The sequence below is a fragment of the Lactuca saligna genome, chromosome 2 (assembly GCF_052625555.1).
Source record: "Lactuca saligna cultivar CGN05327 chromosome 2, ASM5262555v1, whole genome shotgun sequence".
Lineage (NCBI taxonomy): Eukaryota > Viridiplantae > Streptophyta > Magnoliopsida > Asterales > Asteraceae > Lactuca > Lactuca saligna.
This window is the reverse complement of record NC_136418.1, coordinates 127,794,827-127,809,656: the sequence shown is the minus strand read 5'-3', so window position 1 is coordinate 127,809,656 and position 14,830 is coordinate 127,794,827. Positions and strand designations below refer to the sequence as shown.

At 32.9% G+C, this 14,830-nt stretch overlaps 2 protein-coding genes and 2 long non-coding RNA genes across 5 annotated transcripts; 2 read left to right on the top strand and 2 right to left on the bottom strand.

Annotated features, from left to right (window-relative positions):
• The first annotated feature begins 1,695 nt into the window (after positions 1–1,695).
• Positions 1,696–3,005, top strand: LOC145030070 (protein ANTAGONIST OF LIKE HETEROCHROMATIN PROTEIN 1-like). The gene has a single exon (XM_078978497.1). The coding sequence runs from the start codon at positions 1,722–1,724 to the stop codon at positions 3,003–3,005; it is 1,284 nt and encodes a 427-aa protein (XP_078834623.1). The 5' UTR covers positions 1,696–1,721.
• Positions 3,006–5,609: 2,604 nt separating this feature from the next.
• Positions 5,610–8,132, top strand: LOC145031562 (uncharacterized). 2 transcript variants are annotated; one of them, XR_013676968.1, is made up of 2 exons: positions 5,610–6,146; positions 6,862–8,132. It is a non-coding gene; the product is annotated as an uncharacterized LOC145031562 (long non-coding RNA). The 2 variants fall into 2 exon arrangements; XR_013676969.1 differs by having other exon boundaries at positions 6,407–8,132.
• Positions 8,133–9,677: 1,545 nt separating this feature from the next.
• On the bottom strand, positions 9,678–10,890 carry LOC145029065 (uncharacterized). Its single transcript, XR_013676347.1, has 3 exons — positions 10,290–10,890; positions 10,075–10,174; positions 9,678–9,967 (listed from the first exon to the last, which is right to left on the bottom strand). It is a non-coding gene; the product is annotated as an uncharacterized LOC145029065 (long non-coding RNA).
• A 1,308-nt stretch (positions 10,891–12,198) lies between these two features.
• On the bottom strand, positions 12,199–14,314 carry LOC145031561 (FLUCTUATING-LIGHT-ACCLIMATION protein 1, chloroplastic-like). The gene is made up of 6 exons (XM_078980144.1): positions 13,460–14,314; positions 13,259–13,361; positions 13,093–13,148; positions 12,805–12,969; positions 12,573–12,686; positions 12,199–12,477 (listed from the first exon to the last, which is right to left on the bottom strand). The coding sequence occupies exons 1-6, from the start codon at positions 14,168–14,170 to the stop codon at positions 12,385–12,387; spliced, it is 1,242 nt and encodes a 413-aa protein (XP_078836270.1). The 5' UTR covers positions 14,171–14,314; the 3' UTR covers positions 12,199–12,384.
• Positions 14,315–14,830: the final 516 nt, after the last annotated feature.

Genomic DNA, 14,830 nt, shown 5'->3' with positions numbered 1-14,830 from the left:
AATATTACATTAATTAGAAATTCAAAGTTACAATTACTAAATATTAATTAAAGATTACAATTTAGAAATTAAAAGTTACAAATAATATACTAAATAAAAAGTACGATATCTAAAATACAAATTTTACTTCATATTGTATTTTATCTTAATCTCGTCACAACGATTTCTCCAAATTTCACGTCCATCTTCCGACATGGTAGTGGGATCCATGAAAATGATTGAAATTTCATCATTCTTTACCTTTTCTTCTTTAATCTTCATCTTTCTTTCTTTCAATGCATTTTTCATATCCAAAGAGTTTTGATAGCGTTCAAAAGTCTTTTTATTTTCTTCTATATGTTTTTCAAGTATTTCATCAAGCCTATTACCAGATGACGAAGTGGAATTGGTAACTTTCCCTTTTGCTGCTTTTTTTGCTGCATTCCTACCAATTGGATGAGTTGTAACTTCATCATTATCCAGGTTAATGAAAGATTATGTATTTGATGAAGACATAGATGCCTCAGATGCAGTGCTTGAACCTTTCCATTTCTGTTCATTTTTAACGATATTCCAAATATGTTCGTGCCTAAAATCGGCACCATATCTAGCATGATAATGCTCAAAAGTTGCACGTTTGAGATCATCCTCAGATCATCCACTGAGGTGTTGACTTTTCAACACTATATACATTTGATTAAATGCAACTGCAAATGGGTTCATGTAATGCCAATGCGTTTTGAGGTTGGCTTGAGTTCTTGCAACGTTCGACGTGTTGCTTTTTTCATAGTATGCAATAATTCGTCTCCAGAACTCTTTATCACGTTGTTGACTTCCAGTAATGCTATCTTCTGAAATTTGTAGCCAAGCTTTTGCCAACAACATTTCTTCTTCTTTGCTCCAGTAGGTTTTTTTTATTTTTTTTGTCGTTTGTTGGTAGGAGTTTCTGTTGGTGTTGGCTCATTTTCTGGAATATGGGGAGGATCCGGGCTGGTAGAATCTGGGTATGCATTTTGGTATGAATGTTGTGAATGATTATTTGGATTTGGGTCTGGATATTGCGGATAATTGTTTGGACTTGGATATGGATATTGTAGATGATTTTTTGGATTTGGGTATGGATGTTGTGGATGATTGTTTGGATTTTCGGGATCATAAGAAGATAACAAGTGTGTATAGTAATTCGGATTCATGATTGGTGTATCGGATGGTTGGTAGGTGTGAATGAGAATATAATATGTTCGTCTTTATTTATAGAGTTGAACATCTTGTATGCATTTGCCTTTAATTTGGATTTCATTCCACTTTAATTTCAATTTCATTTGACTCCAATTTCAATTTTATTTAACTTTAATTTGGATTTCATTCCACTTTAATTTCAATTTCATTTGACTCCAATTTCAATTTTATTTAACTTTAATTTGGATTTCATTCCACTTTAATTTCAATTTCATTTGACACCAATTTCAATTTCATTTAACTTTAATTTGGATTTCATTTCACTTTAATTTCAATTTCATTTGACTCCAATTTCAATTTCATTTAACTTTAATTTGGATTTCATTTCACCTTAATTTCAATTTCATTTTACTTTAATTTCAATTTCATTCGAATATAATTTGGATTTCATTTTACTTTAATTTGAATTTCATTTGACTCTATATTTTTGCTATAAAAGAATACAACGTTTTTATTATTTCATACCTACCAATTCAAACTATTTCTTATATCTTTCTTATACGATGTCATCATCATCCTCAGACGATTCTGCTTCTGAATTCATAATCAACCATCTCACAAGTAATTCTACATTTCAACTATATAAGGAGCTAAAATGCTTGGAAGCAGAACAGTCAGATGCTGAAAGTTCAAGACGTCCTGGGCAAAGTCGAAGATATATAGATAGAAATCGTGAAGAAGGGCATAAACGTCTTTGGAAAGACTATTTCGATGAGCATCCTGTTTTCCCACCTCAAACGTTTAGACGAAGATTTCGAATGAGGCGAGAACTATTTGTTCAAATAGTTAACGGTATCTCTAACCATTCTATTTATTTTCAACAAAGAAAAGATGCCTTAGGAAACAATGGTCTTTCCCCTTTGCAAAAATGCACTGCTGCCATACGTCAGTTGGCATATGGCACAACTGGTGACCTCTTTGATGAATACATACAAATTGGTGAATCAACTTCAATCGAATGTCTACAAAACTTTTGTCGATGCGTGATTGAGGTTTATTCAAGCCATTATTTGAGAAAACCAAATGCTAATGACATCCAAAATTTACTACAAAAACATTCAGAAAAGCACGGGTTTCCTGGTATGCTTGGAAGTATTGATTGCATGCATTGGCCTTGGAAAAATTGCTCGGTTGCATGGCAAGGTCAATATACTCGAGGTGATCAAGGTTGTCCAACAATTATGTTGGAAGCAGTTGCATCACAAGAACTTTGGATGTGGCATGCATATTTCGGGGTTGTCGGGTCTAACAATGACATTAATGTACTTAACCAGTCACCGTTATTCAATGATGTATTACAAGGTTATGCTCCTGAATGCAATTTTACTGTTAATGGAAGAACATACACAAAAGGATGTTATCTTGCAGATGGTATATATCCTGAATGGGCTATAATGGTTAAAAGTTTTCCACATCCGGCCGACCCAAAAAGGATTAAGTTTAAAGAAATGCAAGAGGCTACAAGAAAGGATGTGAAGAGAGCATTTGGTGTTCTTCAATCTCGTTGGGCAATTGTACGAGGTCCACCAAGATCGTGGCAACTTAAAAACATAAAGGATATAATGTATACATGCATTATATTATATAATATGATCGTAGAAAATGAAGGAAATGCAATTAGTAATTGGTCAGATGATGTTGATCCTCCTATACGTGTGAATCGAGGACCTGTCGAAGAAGTTCAATATCAAATTCAAAGAAACTCTGAACTACGCGATAATACCGTACATCATGCTCTTCGACATGATTTAATGGAGCACATTTGGGAACGTTTTATTAATATGTAATATCACTATGTTGTATTATAATAAATAAGATGTTATTTTTTTAAAATGTTTTTAAGATTTATATATTTTTTTTATTGTTTATAATAAAAAATATGAAGTAACTTAATAAATTAAATTATTGAATATAAAATAAAATAAAATATGATATATATATATATATATATATATATATATATATATATATATATATATAGTTTATTGTAAAAAAAAATATTAAATATTACTTTCTATTGAGAAAGAAAAACAAAAAAAAGTGTTTACAATAAAATGAGAAAAAAAAAATAATAAGCTTATATAATAAATTGAGAAAAAAAAAAAAAAAAAACATAAGAAAAACCATACAACGGTTGAATGGGGATTAAACCCCTCATTCAATCAATCCACTCCACAATGGTTTCTATATCCATTCAACTACCACTTAGGTTTTTTTTTTCCATTAAACTCTCCATTAAATGCCGAGATGGCCTTAACTCATATGTTTATATGAAACTCCATATACTTTTAGGATTTAGTCCTTTTAGGATTTAGTCCATTAAGTTTTCGTTTTGGTATTTATTTTTCTCTTTTTTTGTAATTTTTTATGTTTTTTTATTAAGAATCTTATAATTTCTCTCTTTCAATAATTATATTTCAATACCATGTATATATATAGTATTCTTATCTTTTTAAATTTTATAATCAAAGTATAATTACTTATATTATTATATTATGGTGTTTATTAATTTATTACTAACGAAATCTTTTAAATGATTGAATAAAAATATAGCAACTTATATTAGAATCGAGATTATATGGGAGTTGGAAATATGGTTTAGGATTTATGTGAGTTCCTGCTATGAGAAAAAAACTGACTTGCGTATTTTAATGATATTTTATGTTGAGATGTGTATTACAAAAAAAAATGTCGTTAAACTATGATTACAATGTACTTAGTTTCGAAATTGTAATATGACAAAATTGCACGAATGGTCCCTGTGGTTAGTTGAAAATTGTCATTTTGGTCCAAAAAAGTTTGGATTAACATCAGAGGTCCAAACTTTTCATTTTGTTGCGAGTTTGATCCGATTTTGTTTGAACCTTTTTAAAAAGATGATTTTGCCCTTTATTATTTAATATTTTAATTTCTTATATTACAACAATTAAAAATAAAAGAAAAAAATACTCTCTCTCCATCTCTCTCTCTCTCTCTCTCTCCGACTCTTCTTTCTCATTCTATATGTTCCTCTCGTATCTCTCTCATCTTGCAGGTCCAAATCGAGGTTAACGACCTTCTCCTCCCCTATTCTCTTCTCGGATGTCATAATCCCCTATTATAAACAACCCTTTTCGAACCTCAAAGCATTTTCCCTCATACAGAGTGAATTACAGAAATCTATCTAAGTAGTAAGGGATGTATACACGCAGGTGAGTTTAACCGATGAACAATGGTGACACCAAGAGTTTCATTTCAATTGATAATCGATGTTTGTGGTGATATAGCTTGTTTTCAAGGCCCGATTTCAATGTTTCAAGTTCTGATTTCAGAGAAACTTGTAAAACTAGATGATAAATATACATATGATGAACACTCAGACCTTTTAAACATGTATTTCCTTGGTTTTCAAGGTTTGATTTCAAGGTTTTCAAGTTTGATTTTTTTAGGAAGAAATGGTTCTTAGTATCGAAGGAGGAAGAATATGATAAATATACAAATGATGAACATACACAATCTCTTTTTCGATGATCCCCCAATCTCTCACCAACGAAGACTCTTTCTCTTCCCCTCTTTAATCTATGTTGATACTCTCATCTCCATCTCTCTGATCTTTGCAACGAGCCCTGAAATTATGGGTTGCATTCCGGCAAGTAAAGAATTCACTGAGTAGAGGAGATCAGGAGAGTTCCGATCGAATTGTTTGATGGTAATCATTTTGTTGTTCTAATTGAGTCGCGACTATGCATTTCAAGAGCAACAAAAAGGGGGCATGATTTCATGTGTGAAAGGTTAGAAATAGGACCGATTTGAGATTTCTATGGAATGAATCACGAACAAGTTATGTTTTCTTTTTCGGATGACCACCATAGGTGTCGATCCAAATCCTTTTTTTTCTCTTGCAGCCTGTGGTTTTCGATGTGCAGGTGTATGGTTTAGTAAGGCTTGATTTGCATGTTTAGGGATTGATTTTCAGGATGAGGGTTATTAGGTTTAATTAAAGGTTTAGTTCATCAATTTTTAGGAGGAAAGGTTTTGATTGGTTCAATGGTGGTGTGAGAGAGTGAGAGAGAGAGAGAGAGAGTATTTTTTTCTTTTATTTTTATTTTTTTTAATTGTTGTAATAAAAGGAAATTAAAATATTAAGACAAAACTGCAAAATTGATTCCTATGGTATTCAAAAAACTTTGGATAGGGTCCAAAAAGTTTCAAATTTGCATGGATAGTCCAAAATCAAGGTTTTCCTTTAGTTTTGGTCCTAAAATTAAGAAATTATTTAGTTTTGGTCCATGGAGCACTTGAATTGACTGTTTTGCCCTTTAAATTTCTTTTTTGTATTTTTTTTTTCATTTTCAATTTTGTAGATATAAATAAAAAAATGTCTACCCCCATAACTCCACTCCTCCTCCCCCTATCTCTCTCTCTCTCTCTCCCTCCCTCTCTCTCTCTCTCTCTTTCTCTCTCTCTCTCTCTCTCAACCTTCAACTGCAAATCAAACCCATTCTTTTGTGACTATCGGCTCCCCTTTTCCTCTTCAACTATGTTCTCCCCTTTCTTCATTAAGCTTTTGACAACAATAACAAGACCAATTCCAAGCACACTTTCTGACGAAGTTCCTCATCGCTATCTTCAGATCGGAAAAACTGAAGCTTTTCAAATTCAACCAATTACCAAATTAGGTTGATAGTCATTAAATTGGTTAGCTCGAACTAGGTCAACTTCATCGAGATGAAGCTCGATTAGACCCATGGAAAGAAATTGGTTAGTCAAAATTAGGACCAAATTAGGTCGACTATAAGCAGAAGAACAATTTTTTGCTTCAGTATTCTTCATCGTGATACGCTTCATCGGCTTCTTCAATCTGTGAAAAAAATATTGAGCAATAATTACACGTGGTTGGGGTCGAATGGTGGGAGGTTGCAGTCGGTGGGACTCCATCGCCAGTAGAGGTAATCAGAATCTAAACTTTGTTTTTATACAGCTTTGATGCGGTTCAACGATGTGGCAATGGAAAATTTTCCCTCGTCATCTCCAACAATGAAGTCGAAAATCTGAATCGAACTTGAGAAATAAAAGTGAAAAGCAAATCTGATTAGAATCAAACAAATAGTAATAATCAACTTTCATCTTTGTCATTGTGAATTTTGGGGCGAGATGATTCAAACATCAACTGAGCATCAAATTCATAACTTTTTTTTCTCTAAAATAGGCGGAGAGAAAGAGAGATGACGAATCAGGTTTCTCTAAAACTATGGTGGTTTTGAATTAAGAATAATGGAGACGATGAGGGATGGGGGTTGGGACCAAATTAGTGCGATTCATCTGGATCATTCATAGGTATATGTATCTGTGAAGTGTTTGTTTAAGCTTCAATGTGTTTCAACAGGGAAGAAGATGAAGTGTGTATATGTGTGTTAGAGAGAGAGATAGAGAGAGAGACTACGGTAGGGGTGGGTGATGGATTATATTATGTTTTTTTTTTAAATCAAAATAACATTAAAATATTTATAGAAAAAAGAAAAAAGAAATTAAAAGGGTATAATTGTCTTTTCAAAGAAAAATCTTGATTTTAGACCTTCCATGCAAGTTGAAAAGTTTTTGGACCGCATTCAAAGTTTTTTGAATACCACAGGGATCAATCTTGCAGTTTTGTCTTTTTTTTAGGGATTCGTTAGAGACCAAGAGGGCAGAATACGTATATTGGTGAAAATATGTTTGTATCTTTATGTGTTTAAAATACACATACTTACTATTATACATTGAAGATGGAATAAGGTAGGGTTGAAATCAAATAGTAAACGATGAAAGACGTGGTCGGTGATAAATGAGGAAGAAGTCAGTTAGGCGGTGGCAGCAGGTGAATGGCGAACTGCATATGGCGTTACTTTTCAACTTGATCATGCTCGTTAAAAGTAAGATTTCTCAATTCTGACCACTTTTTGTTTGTTTTCAGATTTATAATCATCACCATTAGGGACTGAAGTTGAGGATTTTGGTATTGAAATCCATTGCAATTGATTCCATTTCACTCGAATTGAAGATTATGATTGTATCTAGTTTCTTGTAAATTATTCTCACGCCTTCAAATTTGTCCATTTATGATTTAAAAATTATGATATCATCTTATATGAATAAATGCTATAATTCAGAGAAATTGGTTCTTTGAGAACGTTGCTATAGAATACATAATAACATGGTTGATGGTTGTAATATATGTGTCTACGCATGTTTGATGGAGAACAGAAGCTGGTATTGAGGCATTTTTGTTTCAAAACATCTATATGCACCTAACATGAATGAATGTAATCATTTATATACAACACGTTGGTATATATTGCATACCACACAATATGATTTCTTGGTATGTTGACGCCCCTGATCATTGTTTGGAAATACGATGAAATATGTAACATTAGCAGGAAATTTGTTGGTAACTCAAGGTAAAGGTAGGTTTAGCATACAGGACCAAGCCAGCTTGTGAATTCTTAGATGATATGTGATAAGCCTCAAGAACTTCTAGTTTACAGCAGGAGGGGTAGAAAGGTCAATAAATAATAAAGCAGCTTTGGAGTGTGGTGAAGTGTCTGTTTTCCCCTTTTTTGCTTTATCCTTCGGTTTCCGTTATTCCTTCAGGTGGTTATGATCAAAAGTGATTGATAGTTGGGAAAAGGATGATGGCTGCAGGTGCACCCGCGGGGAGTCGGGGTTTGATTGTTGATGCCTTGACAGAGAAGGATAGTGATGGTTCATATACAAGTGGAGGTTGGAAGAGGTAATTCATTCTCTTATATATATTCATTGTTTTGTAATAAACCCATAACAATCCACATATGTCTTTGTACAAATGTGAGTATACTAATGTGTGTTGTAACTATAGTTTTATCCATTCATGAGATTGAAAGTTGGTGCACACCATCGATTTCGATCTTCAATTACCTTTTTGTTTTTATGTGTTTGGAAAGCTTAACACACGTGGAAGAGAAAAAATGATGCATTCCACCCATTTTGATCTTCCTAAAAAAAATCTTAATGATATAGTGGTTATTATAACATGTCTAGGGGTGTTATATATGAGTATTTTTAAAATAACTGTATTTTTTGTATGTAAATAAAGTCTTGTTGCTTATGAAACAATATTCTATTTGATTTTGTACGGATTGTTTTTTGTGAACGGTACTCTATCTCTAATATGATACGGAATCTTATGCAACCGTATTCTATTAAGAGTATTTTATTTGCCAGTTTGTAGTAGTGCTAACATATTTGAAATGAAATATAATTATAATATATTATCTATGCAACTAAATTTCTGCACAACATGTGGGATTCGTCTACTATATGGTATTCTTCTAACATATTATATTATAGTATAAACATTATATTTGGAAAACCACTTTGAGATATATTATAGTTTATAACATTAAATTTGTGATGGGTTGTATTTGACACACAGTTGTGTATTTATATCTATATTATATATTTAAAACAAATCTTATACTAAATATTCATCTTTAAGTTTTCTTTCTTCGCCACGTAAACAAACTTTTGTTATAAAGCCAAAAAGGAATAAAAGACACTTAATTGTATGATCATGATATACTGTATTTTGATTAGGGCTTGTACAAAACATGCATGAGCATATATTATTAATTTATCTCTTGTTTTGGGTAATTCGAATAAGATAGCTTCAAATCCAACGTACCAAACGGATTACCCATTTACTAAAGTCTAAAACCCAAAAACTCAAACATGTTCTAATACCATACAAATGCATGAGGTTTTAGCAAATTATTATCTCATATGAATTACCATTGATTATGTGTGATTAATGATTAAGAAGGTGAAAATGTTTGGGGGTTTCAAATACATAGGGTTTTAGCAAATTATTGTGGGGGGGTTCAAATGCGTGACAATCAAGGGAAAATACAAGCTTTATAAGTATGTAAGATAATGGTTTTATATATATATATATATATATATATATATATATATATATATATATATATATATATATATATATATATATATATATGCTTAGGTTATTCTATTCAAAGTAATTATTGTGTTATTGTATACATAAACGTGGGCCAATCAAATTTACTTATTTTAAGAAAGTGATTAATATATATTATTGAATTAAATATAATTGAAAATATCATCTTAATTAATTACAAGGGTAATTTAGTTAATTAATATAGATTTAATAAAGGAAAATTGCATTTTTTTTAAAGGATAATAGATTCTATTAATTTTAAAAATCTGATTTTACGAATTATAATTGTTTTAATTCGGACATTCTGATAGAATATGTTTATGAGTATATTCAAAAATAAAAATATTCTTGAACCATAAATAATAAAAATATTCTTGAACCTATTTCTTGATCATGAATTTAAAAACTTCTTGTAGATTAACAAATTCTTGAACTATAATTGAAGAATAAAAACAAAAAATACATTATTTCTTATAGAATACGGGTAACAATTGGAATGGAATTCGTGATTCCATTCCAACAGAATTTGGATTCGTGATTCCATTCCAATAGAATTGGAATCTCACCAATACCATTATGTGATTCCATTCATTATGGTTTTCAGGACAGTACTACACTCAAACCCAAAGGAAAAAGTGTTTCCTCTTCACAATAGATGTTGTCACACGAATTACAGTCAAGAAATACAAGAACAATCTTGTTCTTGCCCTTATGTACCCAGCAAACCAACAAAAAAAAAAGGGCAGTTTCCCATTCGTGTTCTTCCTTCTCCCATTCCTGTGAAAACAACAAACCCAATCAACTCTACAAACACCCATAAATTTTCTGTCAAAAGCAACCCCAAAATATCTAATTGTGTACAACTGAAATGGTGTTCCCTTTACCCTTTCTGAATTGAACTAAAGTGCACTCCTTTCTTCACTGCTAGCCTCGGACCACCCAAACACCAGATGTTCCCTCTTGTTCTTCCTTCTTCCTTCTTTCCTGTCAAACAATCAAACCCATAACCTGATAAAAATTATAACTTATCACAAATTCCGATTTCAATCTTTGATCGATCTTGGTGTTTCTTGTACGAGTCTGTGGTTAAATAACCTACTTGTTTCAATCGGTTTTGTTTGGGACAAAACTGTAATGTTTGATCTCACTAGGTTTGGAAGAGTGATGTTGGGAATGATTGAAATCGGAATTTGATCTTAATCGACATGATTTGAGCAGATGTTCTTGGCAGTCAAGGGAAAAAGTCAAAATTGAATTTGTGAATCCTTTGGTACGAACTGTGTCACATGCAAATGGTTGGGGCTTGACCACCTGCGAATGGAATCGATCTCATCTGGGATGAACGACGGTCAAAATCGAAAAGTCAAATTTGTGAATGGATCCACTGCCTGCGAACAACTTGGATTCGGTATTGGATCTTGGGCTCACACTCGCTCTTCACCCACGAACGTTCGCTGACTGTGGTTCGTAGCGAATTTGAGCTTGGCTACCTGTTCTTCGGACCATTCCCGAAGGTGCTCACCTCTTTACGACTCCTCCCTCCTCGCAAATCGAAAGACGAAGCGCACTTGCAAGCTTTTGGCTTCCTTAATTCTTTGCTTCTGTTCCCCTCTTCCTTGCCCGATGAATTAGCCAGCCATAGATCCGTTTTTTTCAACTTTCTGTGTTGTTCTTATTTTCCCAGCCGATTGTTGATGAAGATTGATCACATCAGTAGGCCGTTTATAAAAGGGGGGAATAAGGTTAAAATCAACGTAACTAGCAAAATTATAGGGAATATTTGTGGAAGTTATTTCTCAAATTACCTAGTTACCCTTATTGCTTTATTTAATTATTGTTTTTTCTATTATATTTTGATTGGTCCACAATCATGCATACAATAACATAATACTTACTTAAAACATTTGAACATATCTCTCTCTCTCTCTCCATATATATATATATATATATATATATATATATATATATATATATATATATATATATATATATATATTTTAATTTTCATTTGGGCGTTTAAGACTTAAGTTTTTTAAACTTCAGATATGTTTGCATCTTTTTAAATTTCTGGAATTTATTCATTTTTAATTTAACTTTCTTTATGGAACTTGACCAACGAATAGAAACACGAACCTTGACCCACCAACCTGAATCTGACCCACCACCTATGAACCCATATAAATAAACAGGTTGATGGATCGTATATGGGTTTATGTTCTAAACTCGTCAACTCGTAACTTGTATAGTTAAATAGATCGTGTTCGGATTGATGTATTTTGATCCGCCAACCCGAACACGATAAAAATTATCATGCCTACTTAGAAGAGTGTGTAATATCATAAAAATGGTCCCTATTTAAAATGTAAGTTTACAAAAATGTTCTATGCTTAATATGAAATTTCTAAAAATGCCCTATGTTTCAAAAATGTACATAAATAGTATTTGCCTAATAAAAGATTTACAGAAAGGGTCCAGTCTTTCACAAATTTGCAAATTTACAGAAATGGTACAGTATAATAGTGAATCTACATAATTGTCTCTATTCTATAAAAATACAGAAATGGTCCCTATGTTTAACAAGATTACAAAAAATAGGCCCTACCAAATAGCAAAGCGACATACATATCTCATGTTTTCCTTAAAATTACAGAAATAGTCACTGCCTAATTGCAAAATAAAAGAAATGGTCCATACATGTCACAAAATTACAGAAATAGTTCTTACCTAAAGCGAATTTATAGCCACTGTCCTCATGTTTTAAGGAAATTACCAAAATTGGCTTTATATAAGAGGTCATTATAGAAATGGTGTCAAAGACACCACAACTTAGAGGTGCTGTGGGCCATCCCACCAGCTAGAAATATAAGCAAGGAATGTACGAGTTCAATACGGAAAGCAACAATCGTCTATTTATCTAAAATTACACTTGATTTTGAGAAAAAAAAAATTACCTAACCATCTTAACTTCAATCAAATGGTTATTTGTTTACTGATTTTGATACTAAAAAAACACAAATCCAAACACTCATTGATACAAAATGTTATACATTTTTCTTTTTGCTATATAAAATATTACATACCACTGCAAAAATTGTTAAAAATCATTCAAACTAATACATTTGGAATCACACATTTGCGTATACAGTTATCATCATCACCTATAGAAAATGTACAAATTGTTGACAGCTTATAACCTACAGAGGACGCAACAGCGAATAATCTTCAAGCAATTCTCGTTCTGTAAGAGTATCATTTTCATTTTGTGGGGTCCACAGCACCTCAACTGCCTGTAAATCGACCAAAATAGTTAGCAAATCCAACCGAAGAAAATCATAAGTATGATTTATGGGCTACAATATTCATATCGAATTATAGATCTCACCATAACTCTGCTTGAAGGGATAGATGCTAGCTTTTGCAATGCTTCTTTCAACTGTGCACTACTGTTTATAGGCGGCAGTTTATGTACGCCACTAGCCGCCACAATGATTGTAATCTTCAACCACCAAATACATGTTTTTAGTCATACAGTTGATGTGAAGATGACTTAATCTGGTAAGCTAAATGCAGAAGGAATGACTTAACTGAGAAAGTCAGAAGCCAAAAGTACTTACCACAATATACTCATTACGGAAGCCATTAGATCTTTGAGTTGTTGCACTTTGCTTTCTGATGTTGTTGACATTGACTAGAGTCTCTTCATCAAATTTACCCCTTTCTTCAATAGAAAGTTTATTAAATCGTTTCTCACCTTCATCTATGCTCCTCTTCACATCCACCTGAACCAAATTAATAAACCAAAACCCAAAAACTCAATAAATGATGTCTCTTTCTTTTTTACTTGATCTAGAAACAACAACTTAAAAGAAAAAGATTGGGAAATGAGATAGTGAAGTGCATACAGAGGAATAACCAGAGATGCAATAATCAGGATGTCGAAGTAGAGCTAGTGTTGTCTCTGCAACCAAAACCAAATCAGTTTAAACATCTCAATCACAAGATCATATGACTAGTTAAGACTCAAGATTCATTGTATGTATCATGTAAACATCATTCATTAGTCATTACCTTGTAATACATAGCTCAAGCCTTCAGGTTTGGATGTATCAGCTGTCTCAGCAATCCGATTGAGATCCCTTTGTAGTGATCTTCCCAAACCCAACAATCCAACCTTCAAAAATACAAGGTTAGCAGTTACTAATTACAGAATTTGCTATAAAGATGGATCAAATTCAATAATCAATACTCATTACAGTAAGAACATAATACCTGAAGTTTGAGAACACTTGTTTTCTCGGTAGCAGTAAGCAGACTTCCATCATCGGTATCAGAGCGATCTGATAAGAAGCCAGACACCAAAATAAAGGCAGCAAAACCCATCATGACGAAGAAAAAGCTTGACCCAAATCCAACCGCTGGCCCTACAAAGAACCCACCGCCCCCAAATGGCGTCGGAGCATAATAGGGAGCCGAAAATGACAACTCCGGGCCTCTGGTTCGAGTGCTAAAACTTCTAGACGAAGACGAAGAAGAAGAAGAAGAGGAGGAGAACGATCTTCCACCCATTCTCCCACCGGAAGCAGCCAACGCATGGTGATGATCGTACAACAATAACAAACCCAATAAAACTCCAGTTATGACGGGTTTTTGTAAGGCTTTCAGGACATTCTTAATTGATCTCCAAAACACTTCATTTATACCACTGCCAACAGAAACTGCTTCCAAATCGTTATCCTTTCCGCTTCCATTTCCACTGATACCTTTTTCCCCTTTGGGCTTCTGGCTCATGAAGAAGCATTTAATTCTAAATTTTTGGGAAGCTCTGATCACCTTGTAAGAAGAATTGTTCAATTTGGAAGCGTTCTTATAGCCAGACGAGAATTTGATTGGGGGGAAACGAAGTGGGGGCAATTGGAAGGTCTGTCGGAGCGAAGGGTTGAAACTGAAGTTGGATTCTAGCAGGAAAGGTGTGTTCGCCATGAAAGGATGTCGGGTGTTGGTAGATATCTTAAGGAGAAGGATCTTGATATTGGGGAGTTTGGTGGTGGTGGTAAAGGGATGAACGCAACAGGACCAGATAGGGGTTTGGACAAGGTCCGGTTGTTGTTTACAAAATGTAGTGTGGACATGATTTTTTTTCGATTATAGTAAGTAGAGCTTATTTTGTTTTTTTGTTTTTGTATTAATATAAATAATCTATACTAGTATTTCTATGGAAATTTACAAAAATGTATAAAAAAAATTAACTATTATATCCAAAATTTGGATTAACTTTATATTTCATTAAAGTATATTTACCCAACAAAAAAATATTTTCGAATTTCAAATAAAGTTTTTTCACAAAGAAAAACCATTTGAAACAACTCATTCATAAGAATAATGGTGATGCACGACTCATTCATGTGGGTCAAAGCTCCCGAGCTTATGCATCCAAGACAAAGAAATCAACCATTTTGTAGATGTGATAGTGGTATAGAAGCTGCTTTTCATTTTTTTGAGTGATAAAAACTCATGTAAATGTTACTTTGGTTGCCCATATTTTCAAGTTAAAGATCCGCATGTATTATTTGTTGTATGGTGTAGAACTACAAAGCAGTTTGTACAAAGAGAAATTTAATAAATACATAAGAAGTTTAGTAA